Source organism: Stegodyphus dumicola, chromosome 10 (genome assembly GCF_044657685.1).
Source record: "Stegodyphus dumicola isolate Sdum_Otavi_A_Nest chromosome 10, ASM4465768v1".
NCBI lineage: Eukaryota > Metazoa > Arthropoda > Arachnida > Araneae > Eresidae > Stegodyphus > Stegodyphus dumicola.
Window position 1 is genome coordinate 179,261,616 of NC_140777.1, and position 15,457 is coordinate 179,277,072.

The following is a 15,457-nucleotide window of genomic DNA, read 5'->3' on the forward strand; positions in this document are numbered from 1 at the left end:
GAAGCAGTTTCTAGTGCAGCTTTTTTTGAGCAATTCTATTGTGTTTCAAAATAAGATAGAATCACTATTGGTTCATCCTCTTTTTATTTAGTTTGAAAGATTAAAATGTAAATTAAAACTGCATTTAGAAATATAAAGGTTTGAAAAATAATGGTATAAATATCAAAATAAAACAAGTTGATTATTTAAAAAATTTTTGATTTTATATAGAACTATTAAAAATTGCTAACTAGATTATGCAATTAATGTTTCACAAATACTATATGCGAATATAAACAAATTGTACAAAATTAGTTTTGCAACAAAAGTTGTACATCAGATCTTACAACTACATCCTTAGCAACTACACATAGCCATTTTATTTTTTATATGACAAAGCTATTTTTATATAGCTCCCAGCACAAAATCACAAAGCCATTTTCATTTTTATAGGAGGATGACACTCATATCCAATAAGTTCAAAGTCGTTAAATTTAAAATCTTCAATATTTTTAACATCCCTTTTTATTTTTAGCTTTGGAAAGGGTTTAGGTACTCTTGTTATCTGTAAGAAAAACAAGAAATATTTCAGTTCATCAAACTACATGTCAAAGATTTCAATTTTCCCACACCTTTGAACACTTAATTTGCTATATAACAAATATAAAATAGATATCTAAAGCTACATAAAAATTTACAGAAAAGTTGGTCTTAGAAGCCTTCCTATTTTAAATAATTTTCAATATGCTCTATTTTTTCCCTCATCTACAAAAGTAAATTTTCCCCGTCAACTCATTACTTTCATAGGAAGGAACAATACACCAAAATGAGTAAGAAAATGCAACATTGGGAATTTTTATTTGGCAGTAAAAATAAAATCTACATCAATCAAAATTGTGTTTTCTTACCCCCAACATTACTTTCATATTAAAATGGCTTGATCTCTAAAGGCAAAATTAAATATCTTGAATAAAATAAGAACACAAAAAGATAATTTTACTTACAAATACAAATAATAAGTATATCTAAGGTAATAAATACATGTAACTGTGTTTTATAGTTTTTTTTTTTAATGATATTTAAGCTTGAGATACTACACATGCAGATTTTCTAGAAATAAACATTTGATCAAGAAAAAATTATTTTCAAACAGTTTTACCGATTTTAGCTAGAAAACCTTCTAATACATAAAAGCAAAACATTGTGAATTTATTAAACAATGACATAAGCATCAGTAAGATTAGACTAAACTCCTTTAAACAGTTGCATTTTTGGACTCCTTGTCTCCCACCTAAAAGTCTCACATACACTTTTTTCTTCTGCTCCAAATTCTTCGATGTTTAAAACATTTTCTTTGCAAAAGGTAAACTGGTTTCTTGTGTACAGCGATTTTAATTTACCAAACTTAATACCAAGACCATAAAACTCATCATATTTAATATCTGTAACAACGGCTATTAATGAATTTGGATCCATTTTCGATCTATCAATATCAGGTACTTTTATTTTAACATTTTATCCGAGAGTAGCTTTCAGAAAGTTTTTTACAGATGCAGTCTTCATCTTCTTTTACTGCTTCTCAAGTCCTTCCTAGTGAGACGGCTAGTCTCTCGAAACACTTCCAGACTCTGAACTTTGTTAATAATCACACCCTTAGTGCCAAGCATATATCTGGTTCTTTTTTATTTATAAAAATTTCGGTCATCATATTTCAAAGAAAATATCCATTTTGACCTCTATTGAATGCAATTTAATGATGTTTTGAGTGACATCTATACGTAAGGACAGAATAAAAGACACTTTCCCCCCAAAGAATTATAAAACTGATTTAAAATTAGTTCTGAAGTGACTTTTTTCGTGCGTCTGTACGTAAGTATGTATCTCAAAAACTCAAAAACGAGTAGGAATGTTGTAATTTTGCTCATAGGATTACTATGACATGGAGATGTGCACCCCTCACTATGGTTGCAATTGGTCACACCGAGAGTATATATTCATATCTATGTATATATCCATTCTGTTACTCAACTCAGTGAGCTCAGTTTGTTATATATTTGTAAGTTGTGCCATTTTTGCTTTGAAAATAATTGAATTATATTGCTCTTATCTTCCGGTTAAAGTTTTTATGCTTTTAGATAACCTTCATGTTATAGTTGTTGAATTATGAAGAATTTAAGAGTTGTTTAAGTGCGACTAAGCGTATATTTGTTTACATTTGAAACTTAGAAGAATAGTGGATTTATTGACAATCTAGAGAAATAAAACTTTGCAACAACAAAAGTAAAGTCTTTTATTATTGCGAACTAAATGATGCTTAATATTCTGACATTATCATTGAAGTTATTAAATTGTCCCTTATATGGACTCATCATAGCTTCCGCAACAAATTCAGTTTCTACGCCTTCATTGTCTTTTGCCGAGTGAGACTAAAAGAAAACTTTCAGTTTTGTGCACCAAAAAAATCTGCCTTCTTGCCCGTTAGCCGAAATGTCTTGTTCTTGTGTAGAAACTGTAATTTTAAGTGTTAAAAAAATGTTTAATTGTATTTGATGTTTTATTGTTTTCTATATCTTTCACTTTTTAATATATATATTTTGAGATTTTATCCACTTCTGACTTGTCACGAAGTGAGAACTGAATTAATTGAATGAGAAATCTATCTGTAATAAAATTCAAAGAAATAAGTTTAAATGAAAGGCAGGAAAAAATGCATATAATTTAATATTCCGTACAAGGAAGTCATGTGGTGTACGCATCAGATTTTTAAAATAAAAAATTTTAATCATTAATATAAGTGAGTGCATTGTTACATTGGTGAATAAAAATGCAAATTTTATTATCGGGGGCCTGAGTGCCAGAAAGCTCGAGCTTCTAAACTATAACCGTATCTTAGTGACAAATTTAGTTACTACATAAAATTAAAATTTGTAAATAATCAAGGAACGAAATTCAAAGTTTTCTTTGAAGGCATTTTGCAAATGAAACAAGAATGTTTAAAAAAAAGTTAAGAGAGCGATTTTCTACATTTTTTTAATCAATGTACAGTAAATCCTTACCAAACGAGGACTTTACGTCATTAAAACGTTGCACGATTTCCTCGTCATAACAAATATCACAAATGAACATTAAATAGTTTTCTGGCTGCAAGTTTTAAATTTTGACTCCTTTTTCATTTACTGTTAATTGTCTTACTTATAACATCTATACCAATGATAGCTTCTTGAAACATTTCGTTTTCTCCGATAACACAAATATTTGACATATCTGAAGAACCATCAATCTCGAATTTGCCATCAGATATCTCTATAGGTTTAATTTTTCCATTGCCAAATATCTTTAACCGTAGATTTGCGGAATTAAGTTCAGAGAAATCCATTTTCTAAAGTACAACTTCTCGGATTAACGTAACTTAACTAGCAGTATCTATTAAAAAACCGATTTGCAAATTATTTAAATTAGCAGTTTTATGCATTCCTTTCTGTTAAGTCTGAGCAATTGGAGTTAAAATTTTGGTATCTTGGATATTTTTAGGAGGTGTTTTGGAAAAAAATGTTTTGGCTATTTGTCTAAATACGTAGCGTATTCGGAAACTAAGTACAGTTTCATTCTAGTGCCCTCGCAGCGCTGTGGTAGGCGTCCCGCGCATGCGCACTAGTCTTTCTTGTTCACTGACTTTCAATTGTCGTCATTTTGGTTGCTCTATGTTGTGTTTTCAGTTTGCTGTGCACATTCAAAATGTTTAAGACAATTAGTTCTCCCGCTGACTGTGAGATTCGTGCCGTGATTAAATTTTTGAACGCGAGGAATGTTAAACCGGCCGAAATTTATCGTCAAGTGACAGAAGTTTACGGTGAATACGCGATAAGTGATGGAATGGTGAGAAAGTGGGTAAGAATGTTTAATGCAGGTCGAACAAATGTCCACGCCGAGGCTCGGAGTGGTCGGCCTTCTGTTGTCACCGATGATTTGGTAAGGAAAGTTGATGAAGCAATTCATGAGAACAGACGCTTCACAATGACAACTCTTTCAGAGGCATTCCCACAAATTTCACGTACTGTTTTGTTCGAAATTGTGTCTGACCGCTTGAATTATCGCAAACTGTGTTCCTGATGGGTTCCAAAAATGCTCACTGATGTTCACAAAACAAAGCGACTTGGTAGTGCCCTGATATTTCTCACGCGGTACAGTGATGAGGGAGAAAACTTTTTAAACCAAATTGTGACAGGTGATGAAACTTGGGTGTGTCATTTCACACCAGAATCGAAAGAACAATCGATGGAGTGGAGACACACTCATTCTCCGGAAAAAAAAAAAAAAGTTCAAAGTGACAATGTCATCACAAAAAATCATGTGCACTGTCTTCTGGGATAGGAAAGGCATTTTGCTTACTGAATTTCTTTCCAGAGGTGAAACCATTAATGCGGCACGATATTGTGAGACTTTAACAAAACTAAGGCGTGCCATTCAAAACAAACAAAGAGGAATGCTCAGTAAAGGAATTGTGTTGCTCCATGACAATGCTCGGCCCCATACTGCTGGTGTCACTCAATCGTTAATTCGACAGTTTCATTGGGACCAGTTCGTTCACCCGCCGTTCAGCTCGGACTTGGCTCCGTTGGACTATCACTTGTTCCTGCACATGAAGCGCGAGCTTGGTGGCAAGTGCTTTCGATCTGACGATGACATGAAAAATGCTGTGGAGTCGTGGTTATCGAAACTGGCAGGAAGTTTCTTTGACGATGGTATACTAAAACTGGTCACCTGCTATGACAAGTGTTTGATCATTGGCAGAAACTATGTTGAAAAATAGTTTAAGACATGTATTTTCATGTAAAAATAAAATTGGATTCAAAAAAATTGTTTTCCTTTTTTTTTTTTTTCCCCAAAACGGTACTTAGTTTCCGAATACACTTTGTATATTGGCCAAAATTTCACATCAAGAATCAGAAATTTCTTCTTAGAAGAAGAAATTAAAAGATCTTCAATGCTAATGACAGTTGGAAATTTAATCACAGTTTTGAATTTGGTTCTGTGAAAATTATCCATAAAGCATTTTCAGTTAGTAATAATTATCCATAAAGTATTTTCAGTTGGATTTCCCTGAAATTTTTCACATTAAAAAAAAGATTAGTTCTTTAGTTAATGATATTAATTCCAATTCAGTTATTAACGTTTATAAAATTTTATTACCTTAGTTTTTCATGTTTCATTACAGTTTTCCTTGACAGATGGCACCGTGTTTGTTCACTTTACTTAATCCATAGTTTTTGATATAAACATGGTCATTGCCCCTCTCAATTTACAGAATTAGTTTGCTCTCGAAGAAGAGGGACCTAAGTCTGAATGCTCTTGAAAGTAATAGAATTTTATTCAATATCTGAGCTGAAATAAGCTTGTTGTTTCGCCTAGTTTTAACTATTACTTTGGTCTGTTTCTTTTCCAATTTAGATTATATTGTGTTTAAATTTGATTATTTATTCCCATTATTAAGAATCTTCCACTTCATGACTTTGGTTATGTGCTTTATTTTATAAACTGTATATTTCGTACTAACTGTTCCTTTAACTATCAGTGTTAATCTTGACTACTGACGACTTGTATTAATGACATGTTCAGTTATTACTGAAATAGTTGAATATGATATTTCTTCTTCTCTTATGATTTCATTAACTTACTTTTGTTATGCATTTCTTTCATTTTTATACCTATATTTAGATTTAATTATTTATTCTCTGCCTTGGGGGTTTCATTATTTGTATAACCTCATTTACATGCCTACATGATATGGAACAGTTTTAAAGACATAAAAATTATAACCTGGCTTTAAATCAGCAGATGACGGATAAAATTAAAGATTCAAAGATCTGTACATGATGAACAAAATGACATTAAGCACTTACAATCAAATCACCAATGACAAGTGTTTTGGCAAAACAATGCACAAGATATATTATTTATGTTTTTATGTATTGTCTTTGTAACATTTTGCATATATTTCTACCTATCTATGCATGATAGTGACAACTGTAATGATAAATAATTATGCCAGTTAGCCAGAATATGTAATTTCACCACATATTTTTGTCCCTTCTAAGGTAGATATTATTTATTTTTAGAACAGTACTGTAGACATCACTTAATGTGATCATGGTTAACATCATTCCAATACTGTTATCGGTTTGCCGAAGCCCTGTCCATTTGTTTACGAAAACATGGAAAATACATCGCTTTTTGTTAGCAAATTCTCCAAATAAGGTGAAAATAAATTTAAAAAAATTATCAGATGACTAAAAAATGTCATCAAATCAGAGATTAAGCCATCAAACTGCTTAGTTTTTTTTTTTTAAGTCAACCTAGGCAAAAAAGCAACTTTAATTTAGTGCAGATTTTGAATAACTTTGATTCTGAAGGCAATCACACACAGGTCTTTCTTCTTCAGACAGAAGATATCTACCAGTGACTCTCTGAAACAAATCTGAGTATATCATGCAATAAACTTTCCGAAGAACAAAAAGATGAAATCGGCAAATTTCTTATAACTGCTGATATAAGGGATGCTTTCTGAGTATTTATATTAGGAGTACAGCATCAGTCAAATAATTTCCAGAAACATTAGAAATATTTCATAAATAAACTTTTGTGTAACACTTGCAAACAATCCATTAGTAATGACTTTTTTCACCTGTTAAAACGCTGTGAAAATAAGTATTTATATGTTTCTACCTATATTTATATTAAATTAGTTAAATTACATTGCTAATTTGAAAAACATTTTCTCTCATTACAATAATCATGGACAAATGTGACCACAAGTAGTGTTTTCTGTATATATAATTTTAAAAAACTAGAAATAAAATATACATTTGGAAATTTTTCACAAACTATTTCACATACAAATCAACACACACACATATTTACTTCTGATGAAAGATTCAAATTAAAAGGCTTATTTCATCAAATTTGCCTGCTTTTCAGTTATTTAGATTCAAAATAATGGTAAATTAAACAACTTTCATAATATATTAAGCAATATAGCTAACAATAAAAACAGTTAGGTAAAAAGGTTAGTAATTACCTGTTCCTGCAGAGCTTCAATGTGATTAAGATATATGTGTGCATCCCCAAGTGTGTGCACTAAATCACCAGGTTCCAGATTAGTGACATGAGCTATCATTTTTGTTAACAATGCATAGCTTGCTATGTTGAAAGGCACACCCAAGCCCTGAAATACAGCAACAGGATTATTTAGAAGATAAATAGGTAGAAAATGCAACAACATAAATTTCAGAAAACATACTTTTTTATTCTTTTTTTAAGTTTTTTATGTTCCATGTATATATGTAAAACTACAAAAATAGTTCTAGATAAAACACTTCAGGATAGCAAAGATGAACATAAAATAAAAAAAAATCTGAAAAGGTTAAGATTTTAAAGATTACACAAAAGGGTTGTTTTAATTTAATAGTAGAGATTATAAATAGATATGGTCAAGAAGAAGTAGCGAAACAATTTATAAGATATTAGATAAATATGCATTTAGACTAACATAGGAAAATTATACATTTTCTGTATATTTTAAAAAGTGAAAAAATATGTATGTAATTTTATAAAAATATCTAATGTTTTTAATTTAATTAGATATATCATGAATTAAATGCTTTTTTACTTAAGTCAATCAGAGTAAAAAGGGGAAAAATATTTTAAAGCATTGCACCTATTGCTTTTAAATAACTTAGTTTGTTATTTAATAACAGACAGATTAAGTATGAAAAAATAATATTTTATGTTTTTTTTAATGACAAGAGACTCAAATGAAAAGTGCAGCAATGAAAATCACATTACAGGACTAATAGCCCTTTTGGGCTAAAATCTCTCAGTTATACAAAAAATCAAATGATGCACAAATAGCAACAAAACAATAATTTTTCTTTCATAAATTTAAATAGTGAGACACTACATTATAAATTAAATCAGCAAAACCTCCATTATATTTTCAGAACAAGGCAATGAAACAAAAGTGAAACAAACTAGTTATTAAATAATACATAAATAATTATTCTTCAATCAAGATGGCTTACCAGCAACTGAGTGGTAAAGTGGGTGGACATTGGTAGTTTGACTCAACTTTAAATTCTGGTGGATGGACTGGCTATATGAGCATTTTCATAGTTTTTTCCCGTATGTAATGTGTATATGAGCACATTAGCCTTACAGAGCTCTCCAAAAAGCAGACAGCTCTCAAGTGCTTTTGCTGTAATCAGCCAAACTCTTAACACATAACATCAAAACTTCTTTTTTAATTATAATAACAGTATCGATGTTTTACAAATTTTATGGGCTGATTATGCTATTTATTATAACTATCTGCTTAAGGGAAGAGATGCCTCAGTGGAAGACTTTTCTAGAAAAACTGGCCTGTATTAATGCCATACAACAAAAATCGCAAAAATACCCATGTAGCCAGCCTATTTGCTAGAAACTGCACTAAGGTTGCTTAGCAGTCATATCCATCAGTTACTGGTTGACTTATTAAAATTACATTGACAAACATACAGAATAAAGATTGTATGGTTAGTGTTATGTCAATAACATCCAGCACTGGTAGTTAGTGTACAAGTCATGCAGTAACTGTTGTGGTCTACAATAAAAAATTACACTAAATTTTGATTAAAGATATGACAATCTTTTTCTTCCGTTTTAACCCCTTCGAGCCGGGTAGCGAAAACGCGCGCTTATCTCGGAGGCCGGCAGTGTCTTACGCGAGCGTCTCTCCAGGGCCGGGGGCTTTTTTGGTACTAAGCAAAAATCCATGAATTTGGTATCCATGAAATTTCTGAAGTATCAATGCATTGTTTAATATGGCTCTATGGAGTATTTAAACGGCTTATGCTTTATAGATATTTTTATATATATACTTTAATTACCTTATTTCTTGTTTAAATGCATATTTTACACATTTTATTTTAATTACTCACCATTTTATGACTTTTAACATTATACATCTGAAAACTAAATATATTACTTAAAATTCTCTTTTCCTATGAAAAATGTGAAAACAGGGATCTACACACAGTCTTATGTTACATTCCTTGCACTCGTAATAACTCATTTGCCGTTTTGGAGGATTTTTCCGGGAATGTGAACAAACGAAGCATCGTCGTCTCATTTTCTTATCAGTCTCTTCTGAACAAAGTTTTGGAAAATAACTTTCAATTAATCTTTCAGAATCAATATCAGAATTTCAGAATCAATATCTGAAATATTTTGCATCATTTCTGCTATTTCATGCTCTGTTAAACATTTTCGACGCTTCGACATTGCAACAGTAAAAACAGAAAGAATTCACGTCTAACAAGATCTAATTATTTTCTAAAAACTGAACTGCAAACCGAAATACTCAACGCTTTAGCGCATATAAAACTTCTACTTACAATAAACAACTACCACCTGCGAATAAAGTGCGATTTAAAGAGACGTAATAAATCACGCCATTCGGAAACATTTAGTTCCCCGTTTGTTTATATAATCAAAAACACGTGTATGTGAGTCATGCTTCTCTCATTTCGAGTAGAAGGTCTAATGTACACGTACCTGAAACCATATGGACATACAGTGCCATCTTGTGGCAGAAATTATAGTTTGAAAAACGTTCCAGGACACTGGCACAAATACGTGACAGTCGGGGCTGAACGGGAAAACGCTCTGTCACGCCTGCGTGTCGGCCGGGAGGTGAGTGTGTTCGTTGCTGGCACGTAGACGTGACAGTCGGCGCGAAGGGGTTAAAATATATTATTTCTGTTGCTCCTTCATTTCACTGAACTTCTACAATTTCTGCTTCATAAAATTTGATTTTCATATTTTATTTTTATCTCTTTGCTTTTTTAAGGACTTTATTGTAAAAGAAAAAAACTTAAGCTTGGTCTAATAAATAATTTATGACAGTATTTCCAAGTTTATGAAGGGTATTTTAAATATAAAAATCTAAGACTGAAGGTATGGATCTTAATAAATAGTATTAAACTTAAAATTTTTACTTAGTTACTCTTAGTACTGTATTTTTTTATTATTATTTCAGAAATAGGTAGAAAACAGATGATTGAATATTTAAATATCTATTAGCAAAAAATCAAAATTAATTTTATTACATATACTTTTATTTCTCAAAAAATGAAAAAATTTAGAAACCCTAAAATCTGAACCATTGCTTTGGAGCACACACAAAAAAAAAATAATTTATTTCTTGTTTATTCCTTATTCTTTAAAAATAAGTGAAGATTTTTTTTTGAAATTTTTTTTTTTTTACTTGCCTATTTATAAAACTTTTATTAACTTGATTTGTACACTTAATTTATTTTATTTTACGTTTTGTTTTCATAAACTTCAGTTCATTAAGATGATATCAGATTATTAAAGAAACTACAGAGCAAAATATTTTAGACAGTACGCAAAAATCATTCTCATGACTAGATAAAAGCAGGTAAGCCAGTCAGGTTATTAAATTTTTATTCATCACATTTTTCAAAATAACATGATTTATAAATTAAACATTTTTACTTAAACTCTATAACTGCTGCAATGAGTGCATTTCACAAATGGGATTTTCTAGTTGCTACATATTCTATAATAACAAATAAATTTGTTTCATATTTTAATAAATAACTTACATTTTATGCTACGATTATTTAGCACAGGCAAATGATAGATAATTAGCTTACTTAAACTTTGACTTGCATTTAATTTTTCAACAGTGTTTTGAGACCATACTCTTCTGAAAATGTAACATTGTTTTTATTATGGTATTTCAGGACTAATATGCTCAAAACAACACCAGATAGTATTTTAACTAAAGTGAGTCACAATTGAATGAAGAAGCTCAAAATACAGTGACAAACATTACATACATACTTTACTCCGTAATTTTCCTTCAAGTTGTTTAAGATGGTCCTTTTTTCAGAGACATGCATTTTTAAAAATGAAGAAAGCAGTATGTATAAACTATTTTGATATAAGCTGATAATCTTGAAAAAGCACAGCTAACTTCATATTTGATTGCAATAGAATTCTCCCAGATTAAGACAAGAAAATAACTGAAATTAAATATTTGTTACACTTACTGGCTAAAGATTGCGACTGTAGTCAGCTACTTTCTAGTTATACAGTACAAAGTCTGTAATCTGGACTTGTCGAGACTTCAGATTAAGGGTTTTTCTGGATTATAGATCATCAATTTAAATCTGGTAAGATGGCATGCAGAAATTATACAATTAAAGATATGAAACTGTAATTTGTGAATTAAGAGCAGTTATGATCTAAAGGAATCAAATTTAAAAAAAAAAAAAAAAAAACAGCTTAATATTTATTTGTTTACTTTATTAAACATTTCTTTCTGTTGGCTTTAGTTTTCCACATGCAAATTTTGATCGGAGGTCAATCGGCGGTAAGCTAACGTGGTTGCCACTGATTGGCCGATGATGTCAAGATTGGTGGGTCGGCCGAGTATTATATATATGTACGCCGGTATCAGCGAATGTTCTTGTTCTCTTGTATTATTATGAGTTAGCATAATGCTAGTTTGCTTTCAATCAAATGATTTTAAATGCAAAGGCTACAGTGTTAGCTCTTTTATTTTAATTTACGGAATAAAGCATGAATTTTATTTAGATTAGTCTTAGCTTTATTTAAGGAAAGCAAAATATGCTTTGCCTTTATCACCACTGCCAACACTTTCAACACGCGCATGTGTAATGTATGCACATTCTTTACGCACATGCGTAAAGTTTGTGGCTTTGAGGTACGGATTATAGATCATTCCGGATAATGGACGTCTGGATTACGGACTTTGTACTGTAATACTAATCTTTAGGCCTTTTTTCTTTTAGAAGGAGGACCATAAGTAATAGATGAAAAGGATTTTTTTAAAGAAAGTTTTGATTATTTCTGAAGAATGTGATCTGCACACTAGATCAGTTCCGGGATTGATTAAATGATAAGCATTCTAATGAAGTTTATTTTATACACAAATTTAATTTTAGATCTTTGGCAATTTTCCTCAAGTTAATAAATGTTTTACATCTGACAGTTTTTTATATCTTATACAAAACGTTATATTGGCTTAACCCATTCACAATCTGATCTTTCAGAACAAAATGCTTTGAAAACGGCTGTATTTTTGTCTAACAACTCCCTCCAAAAAGGTCTGTTTTGCTTGCACAAAACACTGTTAAGATGGGCCATTACCTAGAGCGGTATGTTCGCTTCCCCTCAGAGTGATGGATAATCCATAAAAGATCTCCCTGGTAATGAATAGCAGCAAGTACTTGTACCGTTAGTTTCGCATCCCAAAATCTTCCTGATGCATTTTAGCTTGCATTCTTACAAATTCTCGATTATTTGACGTGTTTCACATGTTCACATTTTCACTATTTTATTTGATTTATTTCTGTATGTTCTTTTACATGTTCACTTTTTCACTATTTTTTATTTCTGTATTTGTTAATTGGGAGACCATTTTTTTGGGGGGATATTAAATTTTAAGCCCTTTTTTAGCAACCCAGTGTTTTTTGACATTATAAGTTCATATATATTTGGAATAATAATACAATATGCCTCAGGAATTTTTCAAAATTTGGTATACATATTTATATTTAGCTCTGATTTTTTTTTTTTTTTTTTCCACAAATTGTTCACTAATAGTCAAACTAATCCTTGTAAATGTTTGATCTTTTGATCATGGAACTGATCAAATAATAATTTTTCTAGCGTAAATTTTTCTGAATTTTAAAGCAATTTCTAGAATTTTGGTGGTTTTCCAAAAATATATCGGTAATTTCAGCTATTGTGCATTTGCTAGTAATATGGAATTAAATTAATATTTGAGTTGATTTGAAAGACTGCATTTCTAAATCAAACGGAAATTTGGTGCAATCTTATGCCAGACTAGAAAGAACTATTTATTTGTTCAAAGACAGGATTTTCTCCCTTTTCTTCACTTTACAGATTAAATGTATAAAATAAAACATGAAAATCCTTTTTAATTGTAACAGTTAAATGAATTACATCTGCTTGTACATGACTCAGTTTGAAATTATGGAACTCACAATTTATATTACGGCATTACAGTATCTCAAGGAACAATTGAAATTAGTATACTCAAATGACATAGAATATAAGAATGATTAGAGACAATTTAAATAAATTTCTGTTTGCCAATTTTCATTTAAAATTTTAGCTACTTTATGTTCTGTACGAGGAAAAATACTCTCAAATTTATTATACTTTCAGAGAGACACGTTAGAAAAAGGAATTATTAATGAAACGGTAAGAATTTTTCTTTAGGTAAGGTAACTCTTATCCAAGTCAATTTAAATAAATTTTCCATGCTTTGCATTGTAAAGATATTAGGTATTTTTTTGAATCAAACAAGATGAAAAATAAGCAAATGCCTTCGCCGTGAATTGAACCACTGACTTCTGGAATATGCACCCAGCATGCAGACCACCACAGCAAGAAGGCGGGAGAAATACCTTATAGCGTAACTGATTGCAACTCTGTAGCATTTCATATCCAAGTTTTCAGATATGTATGATCTCAACTGAGAATGGGTGAGCAATGCCTTCTTAACAGCATTTATTCTTGAATCTTTTTATATACTGACAAACATTCTCACTTAAGCCGCCTAGACCAGGGGTTCTCAACCAATGGTACGTGTATTACTAATAGCAAAGAAGCAAAGTATTTTTAACTATTAACTTCAAAAATTAAAACCCCAACATCCTGATTGAGTTTTTTCTCTAATACTTGTAAATGTATGCGATCCGAGCTTTGTTCAAGAGTGGTGGTGATAGTGGTACTTTGGAGTGATGGTACTAAAGGTTTTCAATTTTCGTTTAGATGGTACAGTGGTTAGGGAAGCTTACTGCGGTACGAGTGGGTCCGGATTCAAATCTCGGAGAAGGCATGTCTGTTTGTAAATGTATAGTGTGCGTCTTAATATGCAGCGAGCCGAAAGTCCTCTCGAGAGGTTAGTGGTAAGGGAAGAGGGGTGGGAGACCCTCGGATCTGTTTTCCTAGTACTAACATCGCTTTTAAGCTATTTAAAGTTTAGAATTATCCATTCAATATACATTTTAATAACAGCGAATTATCAAATTCCTCTTTGGGTGCTCTAGTAACATTAATGGTTGCAACCGGCAATCAGAAGTTTGAGTCACATGAAGAACTTATTTTTTATATTTCCTGCTAAAAAAAACCTTAAATGTTTACAGTGAACCCGAGCTAAAACGTGGTAGTCGATAATTCACCTGCACACCTTTTCTCAATTGCCTTTAAAGTGGAAGAAAATAAAAGGAATTATGATACTCCCCCATATGTGTTCTATTGGTATAAATGGCAGTCTATCCATCTAGCATTTGGAAGATCCAGTGGTTCGAATCACAATGGGAGTATCGCTGAATTTTCACTTTTTTGCTTCGGGGAGGGGTGGACCTAATGTTTGTGCATGGTATCTTCCTATTTATGCAGCTTTCAAAATTATTCTTATTCTTGCAAATTTTTAAATCTTACTTTTTCTGGCATTGCTTTTTCATTACTGCATGATGACAGATGAAATAATACGCATATATCTGTCTACTTTCTTAAGCTTAGGAATTAGCAGGTTATGTCAGGTTAGGTTATTTAATTACGGCAAAGCCTGAGGTCTATCTGCCTAAGGGAGGATGCCTTCGTGGAGGACTTTCTAAGAGAAACTGGCTCGTATACACGTTACACATGGGGAAAACCACAAAAAGGAATTAGCAAGTAAAAGTAATGTTACATTACAAATTTGCTTTTATACTGATCTTTTCTCTAATTTATTAACTACTTCTATTCTTTTCTTTTACTTTAAATATTTTATTTTTATTCCATTTATTTATTTACTTATTGTCTTGTAATCTAATAATCTTTCAAATACAGAAGGGATAAAGAGGAAATCCTTTTTTTTTCAAAAAAAAAAAAAAGGGGGGGGGATATTTGCATTATAATTTGAATTCTTTGAATATGAAGCAGACCCATGCTTGTGTTTCAAAACAATCAATGGAAAATTCACGTATATAATATTATATGTAGATGATATCTTATAGGAAGTGAAGGAGAAGAAGATGTAATGGAAACAATCCAACAATTAAACGCTAGATTGGAAATAAAAAAAACCTAGGAGAAGTCACCTACTACTACCTTGGCATAAACATCGAAAGAACTACAGATGGAATGTTTGCCATAAACCAAAAGAATAAAATTGAAGAAACAGTTAAAAAATTTAGACTCCAAACCGAAAAACCAACATATACACGAATGGAAACAAACTACTACAAACTAGAAACTGAAGATGATCTTCTACAGGATAATACAGAATATAGACAAGCAGTAGGGGCATTATTATATATTGCAATAAAAAGCAGACCAGATATAACATGCACTGTCAATCTACTGAGTAAATGAA

General features: G+C 31.1%; 1 protein-coding gene across 1 annotated transcript in view; it reads right to left on the reverse strand.

Moving 5' to 3' along the window:
• Window positions 1–65: 65 nt before the first annotated feature.
• Window positions 66–15,457, reverse strand: part of Ts (Thymidylate synthase) — a 44,731-nt gene continuing 29,339 nt past the window's right edge. The window contains exons 6-7 of the mRNA XM_085825933.1: window positions 7,055–7,201; window positions 66–544 (exon numbers count right to left, since the gene is read on the reverse strand). Of these exons, the coding sequence (XP_085682059.1) occupies window positions 407–544; window positions 7,055–7,201 (285 nt within the window). The 3' untranslated portion in view covers window positions 66–406. The remainder of the gene's footprint in view (window positions 545–7,054; window positions 7,202–15,457) is intronic.